We start from the raw sequence: 19,489 nt of genomic DNA, 5'->3' as shown, positions 1-19,489 counted from the left end.
CTGTAACCGCTGCCATTCCAACAATATCATCACGTTCACAATATTGCTACCATGTCCGGAACATTTGCTGACGCTCTCGACCTTGAAAATGTGCCATTGTCCATAGTCAAAGAACTCAAAAGCTCGGAGTCTTCCTCAATATTCGTGGTCGAGCTTCAAGGTAAGCTCTATGTGATGAAACTTGTAAGTGCCCGCAAAGTTTCAATGGAATAATGCTTAACATCACAGTTTCATGACAACGGTGACCCAGGTTTTACAGAAAAGGGCCGTGACTTGAATCGTTTCCGCTGCGAGTTAAATGCTTACAGAAACCTCCATTCATTTGGTGTATGTGAGCGCGGGTTTGTTCCTTACTATTATGGTTATATCGATCGCCTTGACCCAACCAAATTCTGTCCACATCTAACCCATTTTGCGAATGACCTGTACAATCCGAGAGGTATCCTGCTTGAGTACCTGCAAGATCCAGAGGAGCTTAACTGTGTGAACTACTCGGATTCCCGCTTTCAAATCGCCATCGATGGACTCCGGGAAATTCACGGCGCACTGATTCAGCACCGTGATGTCTATCCAAAAAATATCCTCATTGCGAGGGAAAGAGTCGTTTGGATAGACTTCGATGTTGCCGTGACTTTCCCAGATAAAGAATTAATGAACTTGCAGGCGGAGGAATATTGCCAGTACGAAATGAAGTTGTTTAAGAGCTTTGGGGAGCTTTTGGTCTGTATCCCCTATCCCGGCTTACAGCATGGTCTGACGGAACGAACAGCAAGAGGATCAAAGACAGGGTCTTCCTCCAAATACAAAGTATTACTAGCGGCGTGCTGTTATGCACTTGTCCTGGCCAAGTCTCAATTTTGCGCTCCTTATGATGCGCTCCTCGTGATGACCCCTTGTCCAACGTTTGAGACTATTGCCCGTCAGACTCCTCTGAATACCATTGTCTCCGTTACAGTCGTCAACAGCTGATTTCTCGCTCCTCTGTAGGCAATGTCTAGGACAGTGAGAATCTCTTCTGTTCGTTTCCTAAAGTCAGAAATATTTAGATTCTTTAGGTCATGGTAGAGATTGTACTGGCATTCTTTGACGTAGGTGTGATTATAAGTCATGTGAGCCCAGAGATATGTTGGAACGTTGACTCCGTCCCCTGTGGCTTAGCTCCCTCTTAGTCATCATTAGATCGATCCTTGTCCTCGTCCTGGGGTACCATCCAATGGATACTTCCATCCAATAGACAAGTGTCCATTGCTTCACAAGATACAGGACGTGTCACGTGATCTAGACTCGTTTGGTGTCCAAGTTGCACTAGGTTTGGCCAACACCCGCTGAGCTCTTTCCGACACCAGCTGAGCAATGCCCCTCCTTGGCTTTGTCGCGCTCAATAATGCGTTCAGTACTTTATTTCAAGGAACATTCTTCTTATTTAATTATCTTGACTGTTTGATGATAGCAAGTTGGCGACTGTTTCCTACTTAGGACGCCAAGCCAAAGCCAGCTTGCGGTGACTTGCGCTTCACCCCTTTTCAGCAAGGGAGAGTATTATGCTGACTGTCACCGCCCGTGAACGAAGTCATTTAAAGTGAATCCATCTTCCACCCTCTTCAGATCCACACCATACGAGCCTTACCAAATACTTTTATGAAAGATGTACCTAAGAATGCGACCCTTTGCTAATAAATTTACTGGTTTACGGAAACAAATAGGCATAGGAAGCAGTCGGCACTACTACCAGGCCACCGCTGAGTTTATCTGCTGGGGGCCAAATGGGAAGCTTGAGAAGCGCAAAGTTCCAATCAAGATTGGCGACCCGCAAAATACATATGTTATGATTCCTCCTGATATTGGCCATGCTCTTCAGGCTAGCACCCTCCTTGGCCATACCACTCCAGCGCAGGTCAAGGATCGTTCAAAGCTGATTTTCTACCATGAGACTCAACATTTTGCACACGGTAACGACCCTTTCCCACTCACGAGGAGCCAGTAACTAAGTTGCTCTTCTTTAGAAGCGTTACCTGACTCTCCTCGTCTGCATATTCCCATTAATCTTCCTTGCCAGTCAGACGTAAACACCAGCCCGGCGACCCTTTATCTCTATGGAAAGCTACACACAATAGCTCTGGACGGCACAGCGGATGGTATTTTACCAAAAAGTGGCCGGCTATTTCGTATGCTAATATAGGATTCAGCACACTTTGCCGAATTAGCGAGCACTTCTGGTCCAGATCTCAACCACTCCCTCAACCACCTGAAGGACATGTAACCACTTCGATCGCCTGGCTATAATCAAAAATTTGTTGCAGTCGAGTCCCTTGGCAGTCAGTTCTAGGCTTTTTTCGGATGAACACAGACAACTAATACTCAATAGCGGCCTTTCTGAATTCCTCAATATCTGGTGTGAACTGTTCCAATGGCTTCGCCACTGACCGGTAGAAATTTCCCAGCTGGTCGACAGTCCATTGATTGGTAACGACGGCGACATGGGCGTCAGCCAGGTCTTTATTAATCGGATCGTCCGCGGACGGCACTTTCTGAAGTCTATACCCGTTGATTTTAAGGAACATATCAGCGGCCAGAAGTGCAGTCCGCTTGTTGCCATCCTGATAGGCGTGGTTCTTCATGATTTTCTCAGAAAGGTTGGCAGCGAGCTGGAAGACATCGCCTTGGTTCCCATAGTGCTTGAGATTCATCGGAGAGTTGATGGCAGATTCCAACAGAGGGAGCTGCACCGGCTGGGCAGTTGGGCTGATCCAGAGCCCATGTAAACGTTGGACTTGATTCACACTCAGAAAGCGGATGCTCTGCGCGGCCATGGCCTGATCAGAATACAATGACTGGGCGCCGTCAGTGGCTTTTTCTTTGCTTGCATGTGGGCATTTACCTAGTCCTGTTCGCAACCCATTAGTTTAAAGTTGGTGAGAGGGATGGATGATGATGAAGCGAGAAACAGCGGCGGAAGGATAAGCTGGACAAGAATATTGTGTTAGAAATAGGGGTTTGATCTAAAATCCTAGGCGGAGCTTCAGACCTTCAATCATCGATAATGTTTGCTGGAAGAGAGATGATTGTCAACGAAGAGCTCTACTCAACGGCTGTGGACTCGGGCGGAATTATATAGCTTTCTGGATTAACGGAAGGCTGGCCTTATTCCCTCGTATTAAGGTCACCTTCTCATGGCACTGAGGACAGGATCGAGCGTCTACGAGTTACATCCTCAGCCACTCAGGGAGGTTACATATGCAGCTTGGGGCGTCATACATACACTGGAGGTCGAAGGGATGACCCCATAACGAAGCAGAGGGTCCTGCAGCTCCATATCTCGGAAACGGCGCCAGTGAATGGGCTATAGAGCTCCCACAGAGTGAACTGTAAAATAGCCTAGTTCAACATTTTGTTGTATCTTTGCCGTACTATGCCTACCAACAAATTCTCAAGTTCCACTCCGCAATAGCGGTCATGTGACCCAGTGTGGGGTCCACCAACCTTTCATCACTGCCCCTCCTGCTCGTCGCCCAACGCGCGCGGATGCCTTAGCATTTGTTCGGTCTGAAGAGTTATGGCCTCACGAGCTGGAAATAGCGAGCACACTATAGCTCTTGATAAAAAAGGTATACTGCGGGCTTCTGCTTGAATTCTGTTATCGTGTTGTCTACGATAGCAAGCCGGAGGATAGCCGGTGGGATTCTACTTTGTCTTAGGTGATAGCCGGACGCTCATATTGCTATTAGGAAATATTCCGATGGCTGGGAACTTCAATAGAGTACAGGCAATGGCATCTTCGGATGATGAGCTGCTTCAGGAGTGCAAAGAACTGGTATTCCACTCTGATCTAACGAAAAAGGACAAGCTAACATTTGCAAGGCTCAATGTACCAGATGTGACTCGATAACGTGGTCTGAGCCTGGGAAAGGCAACCGTATAGACCCGCCCCCTAACACCATGGCAGTCGTGGTAGACCTCACAAGCGGGAGAGGAGCGATGCGTATATATGATAAGACCGGCCCGTACGTAAACGGGATTGGGATGGAGGATGAGGGGAAGCGCATGATTGTTCCCTGGTATGATGGCTGGTGGTTCTATGTGTCGGGAAATCTCAAAGTAGGACTTGTGTTCGGCGCTCGGGACTGAGTTGCGAGTTACATCACTTTTGGACGTTGTATGATAAATTGAGTTTTGAGCTCATCGGAGATTGGAATGGTTATGAACGAAGCGGTATTGACAGAGTATGGATCTGTCAACCATATTTTCCCTCCAATTTGATCCGAGTTCGCTATCATCCTCGCATCGTCTTTTGTGAGCTCATAGACGTCACCGGTCAGCGTTCCTAAATCCCGAGTTTGTGCGTGTTTGCGCTCTGCGATATGTTAGCAGATGATGAGAAATAATGGACATGCCGTGTGCTCACTCTGCTTAATAGCTTGAACTGCCTTATTCACTGCTTCGCAATGAAGGTTTGCTTGATTTTCCTTCACTTTGAGGGCGAGCTCGACTCGAAGCCGGTACTTCATCCTTCCGATCGCAGTGCGACCAAAAGCAGCTGCACATAAACCGACCATCTCGCTACCACAATCTTTTTCGACGCTCTTCAAAAACTGCCAGTAATTCCCCACCATTGTAGGGGAAGGACGGTTTGACTCTTGAAGTATGCCAAAGCCATCCTTAATGCGACTTTCCTCAGTCGGCGTGAGCCCTCCACGATGCTGGATAAATTGAGGGGCTTCGACGAGTTGCTGCCACGCTTGATCAAGTGTGCGGGGCGACTGAGGCTTCGAGCTTTTTCGCTTTTTTGTTGGCATGAGGAGCGAACGAGTTGGGTGTGGACTGAAAAGGGATACAAAATGGATGCAAAGTGAATACAAAAGCGATGCAAAACGAGTACGAAAACGATGCAAAATGCGTACAAGGGCGATGCAAAATGCATACAAAGGCAATGCAAAATGCGTACAAAGGCGATGCAAAATGTGGGGTGACAGATGATTTAAATAGCTTGAATGAACCATGCCCCACTCACTTTGGGGCTCCGTGCGCCCAATCATCTCAGCTTTGGTCGTCAGCGCCGTATCAGGTGGTGCTTGCTTCCCAGTTTATATTAGCCTTCAAAGTTTGGCCCTGATCAACACAGCTTTTTTGTCCACAGGCTAGGACATGGCCGAACTGGCGAAACGCCAGTTTCGCACCAATTTCGCTCAAACAGTGTGGACCAATCAAGATTAAGTTCCACTTGGCGTTTCTTAGCCAAGTGAAGGTGATCAGAATGTGACTTGTTCAAAGGATCCCACGCATGCTCTGCACTTCAGCTTCACAGCTAAACTCACTAATTCAAAGCTCATCAGCATGGCCTCAACGAGTACAGCTCCGTCTATAAGATGTCAGCCTTGTCTCAAACGCTCACCGCAATTTGGCACAGGCCAATCCATCCTTTCAACGTACTTTCTACTTGAGTACCTTTGCCCGAGCAGACATGTTCTACGCAAGCTGTCTGACTTTCAAAGCCTATGTTTCCCCAACTAAGCTTGTCGAATCGTGCAAAGCGTACCTTCTCTCAACAGGGTTTCTCGACTGGACTGCGTGCCTTTACCAATCAGATCACGATCAAAGCGCCCCGGAAACGGAGACCTACTCAAGAAATGAAGAGAATCTCGTACTGGAATATCGGCCACAGGATGGGATGCACCCTCCAACACCAGATGCCCTTCCCGATCCAGTAGAGTCGATCTATTTTCGGACGGAATTATATGCGCCCTTAGCAACATTGAAAATAATGGCATTTAAAGAATATGGAGGGGTGAACACGGGATTGGGGCACCGTGTGATAGGCATTGCATTTTGGGCAGACTTCGGAAAAAGAGTTGGAATGGGTCGTGTCGTCTTGCCACCAAAATTGTCTACAAAATCCATCCCCCCAGAAGCCTGGTCCCTTGTTCAGCGTCATCTGGATACTGCTCGGTCCCTTATACCTGCTGGCGAGCGGCAGTATTTGAAGAAAAAATACGGCTTTGATGTGGAAAACTCCCTGGTTCTTTCTTTGGATAGGATTTGAATTATTTGATGTATATATCAGCTCTTGCTTGTTGCTTTACTGGGAAGGTGCTCAAATCCTGCCCCACAATTGGTTCGCGCCCCTAATCTTACGCAAGATGATCAGGAGTTACTTCAAGTCAAAGTCGACGCTGCGCTGGCCCCGTATATCACGAGGGGTGTAGGACAATCTCGAGGCTAGAACTTTATCAGAGGCCGGTGGCTTATTGTTTCTGATGCGAGGGAACGTTTTGAGTCTTAGCTGGAGCGTATTCAGAATGCTTTAGGACATGTCTGGTAAAAAGTTATTGGACATGACTAGAAGGGCTATTTCCTTTAGCTAAAAGTTTTGTTCTTCTACTTTCTCGTATTCTGCCTACCAAGAGACTAGCAGTGATAAGTAGAATTCTGGTGTGCAGGCCATCCCCTATGCTACAAACAGTGGAAGTATATATTTAGGCCCACAGTAGCTGGTTATCCAACACAAAGCCAGCTGACAATGTGGTTCGAAATAGTTCTTCGCATCAGCTGTGTTCTCTATCTAGTGTGGTTTCCATTTGTCTTTATTGTTTTATGCTCCTACTACTTTCTAGCACCGGCTAAGAGTTCAAGAAAGGAAGACAAGTCTGAATAGAGGCCCTATCCAAGCTAAAATGGGTAGGCATATGCACTTTCATTTCCGCTCTACGTATTTAAAGCTTAAACATCAATACAGAAAAGCCCACATTGAACCCTCTGTCCGAGACACAGTCGTCGCCCACACAAGTTGACTCACTAGATGTACACCAAACTGTAAGGAAACGGAAAAGCGGCGAAGATATCCATGGCCTCATAATAAAACGTCCTAAACCCACGGAGCAGGATGGGGGCACATTCGATGGCGAAAGCATAATTGAACCAGATTTAGACCCTCAGGATCCAAGCACTGGTGAGGGACAAACAACCAAAAAACTTCTTGAAATCATTCGAAAGCCTCGGAATGGCAAACAAGGGTGGAAAAAATGGAAAACAAGGGGACACTGTTGTAAATGTGACCAACAGTGTGAGTTCTACAACGCGGAGTGTTTTAATTGTGGACATAAATCTTGTGGTACCTGTATGCTAGTTGATGAGCAGGGGTGATTCAAGTAAATAGGTAAGTTGACCAGCAATATTTATTTTATTCTATTAAGCCTACCTTTACGGACGTAGCCTCGTGCCATAGAGCCATAGAGCTAAATTTTTCTTTGGGAAAAGTAATGAGACGATCTCTGTCAGTTTCCAAGGCTGCATACCATGCAGGTTATACATTGAATGAATACCAACCATTGCATCACACTATGGGACCCCGGTAGGATAAAGAACCGTCCTAGTCAATCCAATCAGCTACACTTCTCCACAAAGCTCTTGAAGTAGCTATACCTAGTCAGGACAGTGTTTCCTTGTTCAGAACATGCCTGGACGTAGCGTATGCTTTCTCCTCTGTAACCTTGTCATGAAAGCTAACTGAGGGTGTAGTAGCAACTGAGGGATTTAATTTCGCCTACTAAGCCCCCAGATAGCGTCCTTAGCCTGATGCAGTAATCATGTTGGCAGAAGCGCCACAGCCATCCAGTCATGCATCAAAAAAAGTTTCTACGAGAGGAAGGGCTACCCCAGGTGTCGGCAAAGGAGCGAGGCGAAGCAAAGGGAAGGAAATAGAAACCAGCGACTATCCTTGTAGGGAGTCAAATACACGATGGCGTTTATTTAACTTTGATCAACGCCCACTTCATTTTCCTTAAGGACGAACAGAACGTGAGCAGTGTTTATCCGCAACAACACACAGCTTCTGAAGACAAGGCAGAATAAAACTCCTTCGAGCTTGAACAGTATTCCCAATGGCGACTCCTTCTATTGCGAATGTGGACCGGGATGATATTGAGTCTCAACTTTCTGACGCTGGATTTATTTTCCTTGCGGACCACTACCCAGCCAGTAAGTAAGCAAGACTGTGTACATAGCACACTGGCTGACCAGAGACTAGACGCATTGTTTATCCGCAAGTCTTTTAAAGGAATTGAAGGCTACTGCTTGTCTCCACAACGCCCAGCCGTCCGCTACCAATGCCGTCGTCTTTTTCCAGATTGTTGGGAGAATCTCTCTTACGGTCAATGCTATATTGTGTTGATGAGCATGTCTCGCACAGAGACGTTGGAAGGAGAGCTTGGCAAGGGAATCCGACAAATAATTGAACAACTTCTTGCAGATGAGCAATTTGAGGGGACCCTAGAGGGTCAACTCACACGCATTGCCGTACATTTACAGAAACCCGTGTGTGTCTGGAACTCCGGAAATATCAAGTCGGGAATACTTGAAACTTTCATCCCGCCGATCAATGACAAATTCATCAGGGAAGGGACGATCACAGTGTCTCTACCTGGCTTTCAAGGGTCCTTGACCTTTACAGGTTCAATCGCTGAGCTTTTCGAGAACTTGGCAAAGGCTGGGACTTTCGAACAGTCCCGGGACCCTCTCGAAAAGTTTGACGAACAGTCCCAGGGCTCTCTCGGAGAGTTTGACGAACAGTCCCAGGGCTCTCTCGGAGACGTTGCCGAATAATGATGTCGCTACTCTAAATGCCAAAGCAGACACAGTCCTGTTTCTACCGTACCAACTTAGTTGAGATCATTGCCTTCTTTTCCCTGTAGAGGTTCCCTCCGTCCATATCGATTTATCATAAACACCTCATATTCCCTCGCTTTGACCTTTCTTTGTCATCAATGAGACAACTACACAGAGCAAAAATTGAGCGACAGGAATCAATCTAATAATGAGAACCGAATAAACACACGGGGCCTGAAGGTATAGGAACAGAATCCCAAGTCAGAACTATTCAGTTAGGATGTTCGGCTGGCCGGCAACACCCAGAATTACCAAGACCGTTCACTGTAAGTAACATCTAGAACCGCGCTAGATCTTTTATATATCATGCACTATAATCACATCCCTTCTCGAGAATCCACCCCACAAGAGTAACATGGATTCTGTATGTCCCTTCTGGTCACTCTTACGGCCCCCAGCTACTAATATATTGCATGGAAACTAGGGAGCAGCAAAATTCAGCGGCAGGAAGGGAAGGACTCATTCCAAGAAAGAAGGATAAAGAAGACCACAAGTGGGTAAGGAGTAGCAATCCTCGTTGGCATCCACCAGTTCATGGGTTACAGCAAGAAACTGATGTTCATGCACCCTAAGGCAACGACCCTGCTGCCAAGGGGCGCCATTAATTTCAAGAGAGCCGCCAAAACATGATTTGGACAAGAGTTACTGAGTTTGCGCTTTAGACGGTCCTGCTGTAGCTGCAGGAAGGAATTACCAGTAGGCTTAGTCTACTATATTTATTTCCATGATTCTCATCCTGAGTGCTTATACATGCAAGAGTGAGATTACAGATGGTGATTAGATACACGGGCCTCTATACAAGGGGTTATTACCACTAGAACAATACCTAACCTTAATGGTGGCATTTGCTACTTTGTTATAGCTGAAGGGAGAGGGTAGTTTACCTTTAAGTGCTTCAGAAGGAGCCTCCTCTAACTACTATAGCCGGAGGGAATATACTCTATTCTTAGCTAAGGGCTGCAGGAATTCGCGTTCATGCAAGCATACCATCCATAGCATGCAATCTATGTTGCATTAGATACAGGAAGTAGGATGCACTAGCAGGGCAGAGAGAGATATAATAGCCCAACGGAGCCCGAGCCCCTGCATGACTTCCCTGTCAGTAGCTTGCCGTGGGTGTATCATTCTTGTGCGCCACAAAATCATGGGCAATGGTAGCCCAGCACACTCTTTGCCTCCGACCTGTCCCAAAAAATGTGATTGTACGGCAGCATAGCCGCTCTCTTTCGTCCCAAACAAGGAAATAATATGAGGTGCAGGAAGCGGATCTGCTAAAATTGCACAGGCTACTTGGTTGGGTCAGGTTTTTCTATTTCATTCGATCTTCTGGTAGATGGCATTCGTGGATTAATACTATGGGCTCCAAAATCAAAAGCGAGTGCCTCGTTATCATAAATCATGGGAAGGATCTATTTTCGGATCTCGTGGGCGGCTCTATCACGATTTCCGGGCTCCGTCTCGCAGTCCAAGTACATTTACTGGTGCTGAGTCCGCTAGGAGTAGTATCTCAGAGATTTTTCTGAAGCGCCTACAACGCTAGGATCATTTTCCATTTTTAGGTATTCGTGGGCGTCAGCGTGACAAGTAAGTAACATATAAAGTGAGGTTTCGCTCCCACTGCCCTTCTCTCTTCAGCTCATCTTCGCTTTCTCGTTAGTCTAGAACATTTCACAGGAGTACTCTCCATTATGGAACCTCAAACGTCGATGTCATCTGAAGGTCGGCGACGCCGAACAGTTTTCCGCAAACTTCGCCAACTGTGCCAGGAGTTTAATATGGAAGCGGTGGTGGTCCTGACTGACAGTATGAACCGCCAATGGATTTACAAGTCACATGATTACGTACCTGCTATGAGACAGGCAAGAATCCTCGAGATGACGATGAAAATCACTCGAACTAACGATGAGACAGGCGTTCTCGCATCCGCGGACGAGAACCAACGACGACTTTTTCATTCTGAGGTCGAGCTGCGAGCCCAGATCGTCTCGTCGTCCGCAATCCTCGGTTTAAAAAGAGTGGGGTTCATACTCAGGCACTGCAAGTGTTTTGGAAACAGCCAGTCTATGCTCTTGCATTTCTTGTCTTGACATGTCCATTCTTGAAGAAACGCAAGTACGGGGGGACAATGGACCATTAACCTTGGAACGGTATCTCAAGGCTGGTGACTTCTCATAGCCATCCAAGTATCTTGAACCATTTACGCGAGTCGATTCACTCGATCATTATCCTGGGATTCTTCCAATTGTTAAGTGGCATCATTGAAATTTGAGTCCTTGTTCCTTATAGAATACACAGTTTGAACTAATCTATAGCAAAGGTAAGCTGGCTTCAGAAAAGACTAAACATTAGCCTTCTCTCGCTGTCGACGTCTTCTGATATATTTGACACGTGGCCGACATGCGCTGTTGGCCGAGGGCAGATAATCATGACTCTTCGCCCGGCCGGGGCGTATGGGGCAAGGCTGTCCTCGTATGAAGCGCTCATGATAGTATGATCCCCGGGATTTGTGGAACCCGTAGTAGTACAGTCGTCGGATGAGAGAGGAATAAGAGACGACGGATAGGCGAGAAAGCAAATGATCGGGAAATTCGCTCTCTTCTGCGAGGGAAAATGAACGGCCATCCCTTGACCAATGCATCGCAGCATTACTGCTCGGCTCGTTGAGAATACTGTCCCGATATTGTGAGAAGACGTCGAGGTAGATCTTTTGACAATTGGCAATTGACTTACTCGTGTAGGTTCAAGATGAAGTCTAACTGCGGGCCTCCTGCTTGCACACTCTCCGGTGTCATAGCTGCACCTGGAATACGTGGACTGTCCAGGCCTACGAAGCTTTGGCTTCCGGCCTCACCTGGGCCCGAGATATTGCTTACAGTACCTGTCGAGTTAGCTTGGGGAACTTCATTGACGGTGGTGACCGCGAATGCTTCGTGAGAAGAACAATCAGACGAAGCTTTACTATGGACTGTTGCACTGCCAGCACCAGCTGTGATAGGCGTAGGACGCTGATCTCCTGAACGAAGTTGGTCTATTAGCCGCTGGCGACTCCTCAATCCGTTCTCAAGGGACGCGGTTTTCTCGAGAACTAGACCAAAGCAGCTTAGTATGTAATATCATGTAGAGATTTACGTTCCCACCTTGGCGCATTAGCAGCTTGGTGTCAAGTAGTTCACGTAAAGCTGTTTCAGTTGATCTCAGTTCTGCTTCGCAATCCTCTCTGTCTGGCCAAGGGGACAGGAACCGCCAAGGCCGGCCAGAGCAAATAAGCTCCAGGTCGTCGCCCACTACCTCGACGAGGCTTTCCCCTACTTTGAATTGCGATGCTCCATCGAAGCATGGTCCAGCAGAAAGAACGAGCGCTGTCCAGGTGATCGCTGGACCTTGTATCACCTTCGGTGCTTCTGTCGAGAAAAGACCTGAGAAACTTCTGTCCAAGCGGACGCTAGCCAAGCTTTCCCCGCGGCCAAGGGCAATACTGCCCCCCTGCTGCAGTATAGTTCGATAATTATCCAGTGCAATCAGGATTTCAGGCACAGATATATCAGCACTTTTGAGGGAGCCCAAGCTAAGCTCTGGGCGGCGAGTGATGAAGTCAACACATCTGGCCCGCTCAGAGGTAAGTAGCTCTTGCTGAGCACCTGTGTTGGAAGGAGTCAAGATAGCCATTGGCCAGTGCAACGTAGGTCAGTGCACCAGCTGAGGCGGAGTGAACGAAGTCCTTGCGGCTTTCTACTGTTGCTGTTCCGCTTTGACTCATGCGCAAGTCAGCCAGTCGGCGTGGAGGGTGGTAGGCTGGAAGGCGGTAAACCGTGGCAGACAGGTTAGTCATCAATCTATCTCAACTAAGTTTGGATTACTAATCCAAACGATTCAACTACCACCATACGCCACTGAAAGCGCGAGCCACAGTTTCGACGCGCCATCGCAAATTAAGGACAAGCGTGTTCATCAACTACTTCTGGTGCCTAGGACTAAGCGGCTCTATCGTGGCATGGGGAAAATATGGCCTCTATATTGCTGGTTATAAAACGTGGATCGACAAGACGATTTCAATCCCAGATGTTTGATACTCCCAATTTCGGTATTATAGAAAACAACAGCATCACAGCACAATGCTGGTATACACCTTTGTCTCTGCACTATTTGCCCTACGGGCACTATCAATGAGCGTTGAGTTCGTCTCCCATCGCAAGCCGAGACTCCTTTCTCACATATATGTTTAGCTTTGACAACAAGGTCACGGTCGAGCTTGGCGAAGCAGAAAATCAAGTGGTGCACCATGTTTCAGTCGGATCTAATGATGCACCGATGTTTTTACCGAACAGGCTAAATGCGAACATCGGCGATCAAGTCAAGTTCAGATTCCACAACGTGAATCATACCTTGACCCAGTCGAGCCTCGCGGAGCCATGTTCTTCCATTGGAGAATTTGATACTGGATTCAACCAATTCAATCCTGAGGACAAGAACAACCTTGTCATAACTCTGACAGTCAACTCTCTCAATCCTCAATGGTTCTTTTGCAAACAGAGCCAGCCATCACCTCACTGTCATGCTGGCATGGTCTTTGCGCTCAACCCAGGTGACAGAATGGATGCTTTCCTCCAAAATGCGCGGAGGAGCACCAGTGACCCAATTTCCAGCCCAGTGTCTAGTCTAGTTCCAGGGCGTGTTGCAGGATCCTCGAGCCCATTCCTTGCTGCTTCTAGTTCTCTCAATCCTTCTTCTGGGGCTTTCTTCCCTACTTCTACTACTGCTTCTACATCTGTTACTGCGTCTGCTTCTACAACTGCTTCTACTACTGCTTCTACTACTGCTTCTACTACTGCTTCTACTACTGCTTCTACTACTGCTTCTACTACTGCTTCTACTACTGCTTCTACTACTGCTTCTACTACTGCTTCTACTACTGCTTCTACTACTGCTTCTACTACTGCTTCTACTACTGCTTCTACTGCTGCTTCTACTACTGCTTCTACTACTGCTTCTGCTACTGTCTCGACTTCTTCTGCTGCTTCTGTTTCTTCTTCGGTTCCCCACCCTCGTTCTGAGGATATCTTTGCCTCGAGTTCTACTCACCTTCCTCTAATTGTCAGTCCAGTGAGGGTGATAACTGTAACTGAAACGGTCAGTTGCACTGGGACGGCCGACCCATCGTCTATTAGGCGTTCGATCTCAACGTCCGATTCCACTTCAGAAGGAAATTGGTCAATAACGGCTCCCCTTGGTGCAAGCTTATTCACTGTCTTTGCTATGATGGTGTTATTGTAGATCACTACCAAACTTCCCCGCTCCTTACTCCGTTACTTTCGCTCTTATTATTTCGTTTTGGCAGACCTGTCTGCATAATGGACCTTCGTTTCCTTGGTTAACAATGTTTGTATCTTCTACCGCAACGTACCACAACATTGTTACCTTCTGGGAACGTATTTTTTGACAGATGCGCGGGTCATTTCTTTGTGACTACTACTTTCCTCCATCGTAGAGCCTCGCCATGGACTATTAACAATCTTCATAGAAGTCTCGACAGCTGTGCACGTCTGCTGTGCAGCGGAAAATGTGCAGCGTAGAAGCATCCGACGAAGGGAAGCTTTGCCTTCCTGATAACGAGATCGATCGACTCCACTTAAAACTTCAGTAGTGTTCGTATTCAGACTGCAAGTCTAACTTGCATGCCCGTCTCGGGCCGAAGAAAAAGAGCAGAGGGCGATTCCATGTAGTCCCTGGATTACCAGAAGAAGGCTGGCTCATGCCAAGAAAGAGGGAATCAAGATGGGATGTATTATATAACTCCAGTTACTCCTATAATGATGTTGATGATGAATGATGACGATAATGATTAGTCATAATCCCACCACAGTTCCTCTTTGAGTGATCACCGCCCGGTCCGACAAACTGCACGTGCACGCCTTGGTTGCCACACCCTATTCCGACCCCGACAGACGCCCCTTTCACTCTCTCATTGGGCCAAGAATGGATCTCGATTTCTGAACCGAAGTCTTATCGGCTAATTATTCTTTGTCTCCTCCGTCTCTATCGCGGTCATCGATTGTAACACCACTACCTGAGTTATGACCTTGACGTCTCGAAGTTGCCGAGATGATCATAGCGCTGGTCGCAGAGCCCGCGAGCTCTATCGCTACTTTCAACCTGAACGCCTTCCTCAGCTAGACTCGCTCAGTGTGGATAGTTCTCCGATCGCCGATGATTTTCTCCCACCAGCCACTGCACAAGCCATCGATGCCTCGATTCACACGCCCTCTGCATCCTCACTCTTACCGCCGGGCCCAACGAACTTGTCACCACCATTGGCAAGCACCAGGGAAGCTTCTCTGTTATCACCGGTGGTCCCTGAAACTCTGGTTTTAGGCCAGCACAATGCTATACTAACATCATTTGCTCAACTTGCAGCGCTGCGTCTAAATGTGGAGCGTGTGATCATCAGGTATGGCACTTTCCTACTACCTACAAGGGAAGATCGATTATAGCTGATGAAATTGTCTTTGCCTTACAGTGTATCTGATAGAGTTTCGCAGTTCATTCTCGCCCAAGCGGGTCAGTCACCCGTCGGTTGTGATATCCGTGCTTATGAGGCTGAGGGAGATGGAATTTGGGATGGCTGCTGCACCTTACCGTCCTGTGCTTGGGGGATGTGCGAGGTAGGTTTTTTTTCCCCCCTGCTAAATTATAGTCGCGCGCATCGCGCTGACTGTATCCTGTCTGCTATAGGCTACGGTAGCACTCCCCCCGTCTTCAAGAGATTCTAAAGAATATAGTTTTCTTGTGGTCAACGACCTGCAGGAGAGCGAGGCTTACAAGAACGTCCCATTTGTCACTGGCGGACCTCGCTTTTCGCTTTTACGCAGGAACACCTCTAACGACAGATACAAAGATCAACATTGGGTGTTTCTTTGCGCTGGATACCAAGCCTCGTAATAGCTTTTCTGATCTTGAGAAGGAGGCCTTTGGCTCCTTAGGCACACTTATCATGGACTATTTGCAGGTGAGCCGACAGGCCTCCGAAGGAAGACGTGCAGTTCGATTGTCTCGGGGTCTGAGTTATTTCGTAGAGGGAAGTTCTAGCTTTGTCGACCATCATCCCTCCTATTCAGGCAGTTCTGTCCCTGCGCTTAGCACTCCCGCGTCATCTGGGGTGAGAACCAGCCATCTCTCGGCCGAGTCCTCTCAGAGTTTCGAAACCCCCTCCAAACGGTCTCACAGCATTGATGCGCGCTCTGTCAGCTCGGTATCAGACTCGAAAGCCGACAATAGCGACCAAAACAATTCTTCCGGGCCGGACATGCCGCTCCCGGATTGGTGGGCGGGAAGCAGAAAGAAGGGGCTGACGTTAGATGAATCACATAGCAGCTCTTGGGCGTTTCGAAGAGCGGCCAATCTTCTCCGTGAAAGTCTCGAGTTGGATGCTGACGGCGGAGTCATCTTCTTGGAGGTTAATAACAGCCACATGCTTGACATCAAGACGGGGATTGATTGCGCAGGAGAGACCGGTCCTGCAGCTCCTGTATTGGCCGTCTCCACCAGAGACGAACCGTTTGCCCCAGGGCCGGGCTCGACAATGCTATACCCTGCTGCAAATGTCGACAGCGGGTTCCTGCACCAGCTGCTGCGGCGATACACTAAGGGCAAGCTTTGGTCCTTTCATCGAGATGGCATTCTTTCTAGCTCTGATGACGAAAAGCCAAACGAAAATCGCTTAAAGTGCATAAAAGCCACCGAACCGCCCCGTGGCCATAGCAAGAAGTGGAAACAATCGGAAAATGCCATGTTGAACCAGTTCTTTCCAAACGCAGCGCAGGTCATGTTCGTTCCTCTCTGGGACCCTGCCAAGTCCCAGTGGTTTGCATGTTGCTTTTGCTGGAATACATTGGAGACGCGTGTCTTCAGCCCTTCTGTCGAGCTGAGTTCGGTTCTGGGCTTCGGATCATCCATCATGGTGGAGTGCAACTGAGTGCAGTCCCTGATCTCCGATCGTCAGAAGGGCGATTTTATCGGAAGTATCTCGTAAGTATTAGAGACGGAGAATGCGAACATGGTTCGTCGACCGGCCATTGACATAATCTCGTCCAGGCATGAACTACGCAGTCCTCTCCACGGCATTTTGGCGGCTACAGAGTTTTTGCACAGCACGGACCTCGATGAATTCCAACTATCTCTGCTAGAAACGATCAATGCGTGCGGTCGGACACTGTTGGATACTACGAATCAAGTCCTAGATTTCAGCAAGATCGTTTCTCTCGAGAGGACCTGGCGTCAGCTCAAGAAGAACAAGACTTCGCCTGCGGAATTGACGAGCATGGACAGGACCTCTGCGCATCTGGACACATTTGTCTCGACAAATCTGGCTATTCTGGCTGAGGAAGTGGTGGAGGGCGTGTATTTAGGACATACATACGGAAAGAAGTCGATCGCTTCATCAGACCAAACTGTCCTTTTGCCGAACTCGGCTGCCACGCTCTCGCTTTCGCCGCGAAAAACAAAGCTGGATACTTCGACGGAGGTAGAAGTATTGATAGATATCGCGCAGAATAACTGGGTGTATCGGACTCAGCCGGGTGCGTTGCGGCGCATTATCATGAACGTCTTGGCAATGCCATGAAGTACACCGAGTCTGGCAGGGTCTCGGTGCACTTGGACGTCACTGAGGCGTCCGAGAGCAGCCGATGTTGCCGACATGGTAGGGAGGAACTTGTGACCCTAACCATTTCAGATACGGGCAAAGGCATCTCGGAAGCATTCTTACGGGGACGTTTGTTCACACCGTTTGCTCAAGAGGATACTTTGGCGGTAGGAACTGGGCTGGGGCTATCGATCGTCCGGAGTCTTGTCAAGGCGCTAAATGGGACTATCAATGTCCACAGCCGGCCTGGCAAAGGCACGACGGTCAAGGTATCTCTTCCTTTGACGCGCCCGGCTCCCGAGGACAGTCTCGAGGATAGCCAGACTGCACCGTCGGTTCCTTCGACACAGGATGACACTATGAACGACCCCAGTTCGCTCCGCGACAGCCATGGCGGTAGGCATGTTGCTATTCTGGGTATCGAGCCTGCTGATGTTCTGGAACGTCCCTTCTGGGCTATCATTGTGCGCTACTTGACGGACTGGTACGGCCTGGACTTGGTTTCCTCGGCGTCACAAGAGCCTATCGATGTGCTCTTGGCAGAGGAGGAGCAATTGGTGGGCACCTCAATGGAAACTGTCACTGGCATTCTTCCTTCGCTCTTAATTCTCTGCAATCAGTCGGTTGATTACAACGCTATCCGGGCCAAGTGGTCACCGATTGCCGCTTTTGTGGACATCATCCGTCGCCCATGCGGTCCGCACAGGCTTGCCCATCGCATTAGGAAATGTCTCGATAATGGACAGCGCCGGGGCGTCGCATTGCCGCTCTGCAGTGAACTTCCTGAACGAGCCCAGATGAGTAGTGGCAGCGCTTTGCCATGCCTGGACTTGACTGATCCAGATCCGCTTGCTGCGACCTGTGATCTCACTCCCGCCACTTCTATGAGACCCGGGAGCCTTTCCTCTGAGGACTCGGGCAATGTACAAAATTCGTTCGACATTGCCGACGTACCTCATGGCAGCGATACCTCCATGTCGCCGCTGCCCACACCGTCGGAGACGGCGTACAAGCGCGTAGAGCGCAAAGCACGTGTCCTTGTAGTAGACGATAATTTGATCAATCTAAACTTGATGTTGACCTTTATGAAGAAAAGGGATCTGGAGGTTCTGGATTCTGCTGAAAACGGAAAACTGGCCCTGGACGCGGTGGAAAGGTTGCAGCAGGGTTACGACCTTATTTTCATGGGTAGGCCAATCAACCTAGATTAAACTGCCTTGCTAACGAAAGGAAAGATATGTCTATGCTGGTTATGAACGGCTTCGAAGCCACGCGCGCCATCCGTGCGCTGGAGAAAGAGCGTGATGGGTGTGGACCTGCAACGATCATTGCATTGACGGGACTGAGCAGTTCGAGTGACGAGTCGGAGGCCTTCACGTCCGGGGTGGACTTGTTTTTGACGAAGCCGGTGTCATTCAAGGAAGTCTCCAGACTGTTGGATGAATGGGCGGAACGGGGCCTGCGGGATAAAAAGTACCCTTCTCTGTCTCCCTCTGTGTGACAGCGGTTTATGACATGTACGAGTTTCTCGCGGTCTTTGATTTCGGTTTCCTTTCTATTCTTTCTATTTTCCTCCTCTCAGATGGGAGTATCCCTCTGTATACGGTTAGAGGTCGATAAACGCGATACCCCTCTGTATGTTTGTCATCTTTCATGCAACAGACTATTATATTAATTGAAAAGTATTCGACTCCGTGGCAAATTCTCAGCATATGGCAAGCCAATTGCTCTCTTACGTCCATTAGCTAGGCTGCCTATACCAATTCCACCCAGTCTAGGTAGAGTATATGATGGAAATTCTGATCTTGTGAAGAGGACATAATTAATGCCGCTCTACCAGCCACTTCCTCCGCTCGTAGCGCCCCATAGCAGCCAGGTTCTTGGCCTCGGCCCGCTTGACAATCACGTAGTTGCGTACCAGGAACGCACCGAGCAGTTCCTGAAGTGCATGATCAGAGTCGAGCGCATCCAGACCCTGCGCGAGAGTTTCAGGCAACCGAGTCGCGATAGCAGGTCCCGTCGTTGCGCGTCAGAAGTGTACTGCGTCGCCTTGCTATCGGCAGCATCACATCACGTAAGATGTCAGGTCAATTATGTAGTTGTTTTGTTCCAATTCGTGCGACAGTGTATTCCAGTGTAAAGCTGCGGTCACAGTTAGTTGAAATCCTGGTCGTCGCAACGTGGATGATTTCG

General features: G+C 48.5%; 6 protein-coding genes across 6 annotated transcripts; 3 read left to right on the top strand and 3 right to left on the bottom strand.

The window, feature by feature from the left end:
* Nucleotides 1-17: 17 nt before the first annotated feature.
* Nucleotides 18-3,498, bottom strand: AFUA_8G06180 (type II toxin-antitoxin system death-on-curing family toxin). The gene is made up of 2 exons (XM_077805334.1): nt 3,260-3,498; nt 18-3,196 (listed from the first exon to the last, which is right to left on the bottom strand). The coding sequence occupies exon 2, from the start codon at nt 2,808-2,810 to the stop codon at nt 2,352-2,354; it is 459 nt and encodes a 152-aa protein (XP_077659889.1). The 5' UTR covers nt 2,811-3,196; nt 3,260-3,498; the 3' UTR covers nt 18-2,351.
* A 292-nt stretch (nt 3,499-3,790) lies between these two features.
* Nucleotides 3,791-5,001, bottom strand: AFUA_8G06170 (uncharacterized protein). The gene is made up of 2 exons (XM_742325.2): nt 4,403-5,001; nt 3,791-4,351 (listed from the first exon to the last, which is right to left on the bottom strand). The coding sequence occupies exons 1-2, from the start codon at nt 4,995-4,997 to the stop codon at nt 4,134-4,136; spliced, it is 813 nt and encodes a 270-aa protein (XP_747418.2). The 5' UTR covers nt 4,998-5,001; the 3' UTR covers nt 3,791-4,133.
* A 2,616-nt stretch (nt 5,002-7,617) lies between these two features.
* AFUA_8G06165 (uncharacterized protein) lies at nt 7,618-9,053 on the top strand. The gene is made up of 2 exons (XM_077805333.1): nt 7,618-7,971; nt 8,021-9,053. The coding sequence occupies exons 1-2, from the start codon at nt 7,875-7,877 to the stop codon at nt 8,593-8,595; spliced, it is 672 nt and encodes a 223-aa protein (XP_077661460.1). The 5' UTR covers nt 7,618-7,874; the 3' UTR covers nt 8,596-9,053.
* Nucleotides 9,054-9,903: 850 nt separating this feature from the next.
* Nucleotides 9,904-12,414, bottom strand: AFUA_8G06160 (heat shock factor family protein). Its single transcript, XM_742324.2, has 3 exons — nt 11,796-12,414; nt 11,389-11,743; nt 9,904-11,327 (listed from the first exon to the last, which is right to left on the bottom strand). Exons 1-3 carry the CDS (start codon nt 12,322-12,324, stop codon nt 10,997-10,999), a joined length of 1,215 nt encoding a protein of 404 aa, XP_747417.2. The 5' UTR covers nt 12,325-12,414; the 3' UTR covers nt 9,904-10,996.
* A 125-nt stretch (nt 12,415-12,539) lies between these two features.
* On the top strand, nt 12,540-14,464 carry AFUA_8G06150 (cupredoxin domain-containing protein). Its single transcript, XM_742323.3, has 2 exons — nt 12,540-12,832; nt 12,882-14,464. The coding sequence occupies exons 1-2, from the start codon at nt 12,771-12,773 to the stop codon at nt 13,927-13,929; spliced, it is 1,110 nt and encodes a 369-aa protein (XP_747416.3). The 5' UTR covers nt 12,540-12,770; the 3' UTR covers nt 13,930-14,464.
* Nucleotides 14,465-14,588: 124 nt separating this feature from the next.
* AFUA_8G06140 (putative sensor histidine kinase/response regulator) lies at nt 14,589-19,240 on the top strand. The gene is made up of 8 exons (XM_742322.3): nt 14,589-15,103; nt 15,173-15,393; nt 15,525-16,580; nt 16,629-16,680; nt 16,747-17,176; nt 17,278-18,484; nt 18,532-18,931; nt 18,980-19,240. Exons 1-7 carry the CDS (start codon nt 14,730-14,732, stop codon nt 18,795-18,797), a joined length of 3,606 nt encoding a protein of 1,201 aa, XP_747415.2. The 5' UTR covers nt 14,589-14,729; the 3' UTR covers nt 18,798-18,931; nt 18,980-19,240.
* The last annotated feature ends 249 nt before the right edge of the window (nt 19,241-19,489 follow it).

This window comes from Aspergillus fumigatus, chromosome 8, assembly GCF_000002655.1.
Source record: "Aspergillus fumigatus Af293 chromosome 8, whole genome shotgun sequence".
In the NCBI taxonomy this organism is placed as follows: Eukaryota; Fungi; Ascomycota; class Eurotiomycetes; order Eurotiales; family Aspergillaceae; genus Aspergillus; species Aspergillus fumigatus.
Note: the sequence above shows the minus strand (reverse complement) of the source record. Positions and strands in the feature narration are given on the sequence as shown.

Excerpts from the sequence above, each read along its gene's own strand:
- AFUA_8G06180 (XM_077805334.1), bottom strand. The coding sequence starts at position 2,810 with ATGGCCGCGCAGAGCATCCGCTTTCTGAGTGTGAATCAAGTCCAACGT.
- AFUA_8G06170 (XM_742325.2), bottom strand. The coding sequence starts at position 4,997 with ATGGTTCATTCAAGCTATTTAAATCATCTGTCACCCCACATTTTGCAT. Across the intron at positions 4,352-4,402 it reads AGTTCAAGCTATTAAGCAGA|AGCGCAAACACGCACAAACT; the intron begins GTGAGCACACGG and ends AACATATCGCAG.
- AFUA_8G06165 (XM_077805333.1), top strand. The coding sequence starts at position 7,875 with ATGGCGACTCCTTCTATTGCGAATGTGGACCGGGATGATATTGAGTCT. Across the intron at positions 7,972-8,020 it reads TGCGGACCACTACCCAGCCA|ACGCATTGTTTATCCGCAAG; the intron begins GTAAGTAAGCAA and ends ACCAGAGACTAG.
- AFUA_8G06160 (XM_742324.2), bottom strand. The coding sequence starts at position 12,324 with ATGGCTATCTTGACTCCTTCCAACACAGGTGCTCAGCAAGAGCTACTT. Across the intron at positions 11,744-11,795 it reads CAAGCTGCTAATGCGCCAAG|TTCTCGAGAAAACCGCGTCC; the intron begins GTGGGAACGTAA and ends GCTTTGGTCTAG. Across the intron at positions 11,328-11,388 it reads TTCATCTTGAACCTACACGA|TATTCTCAACGAGCCGAGCA; the intron begins GTAAGTCAATTG and ends ATATCGGGACAG.
- AFUA_8G06150 (XM_742323.3), top strand. The coding sequence starts at position 12,771 with ATGCTGGTATACACCTTTGTCTCTGCACTATTTGCCCTACGGGCACTA. Across the intron at positions 12,833-12,881 it reads GCACTATCAATGAGCGTTGA|CTTTGACAACAAGGTCACGG; the intron begins GTTCGTCTCCCA and ends ATATATGTTTAG.
- AFUA_8G06140 (XM_742322.3), top strand. The coding sequence starts at position 14,730 with ATGACCTTGACGTCTCGAAGTTGCCGAGATGATCATAGCGCTGGTCGC. Across the intron at positions 15,104-15,172 it reads GTGGAGCGTGTGATCATCAG|TGTATCTGATAGAGTTTCGC; the intron begins GTATGGCACTTT and ends TTTGCCTTACAG. Across the intron at positions 16,681-16,746 it reads GATTTTATCGGAAGTATCTC|GCATGAACTACGCAGTCCTC; the intron begins GTAAGTATTAGA and ends AATCTCGTCCAG.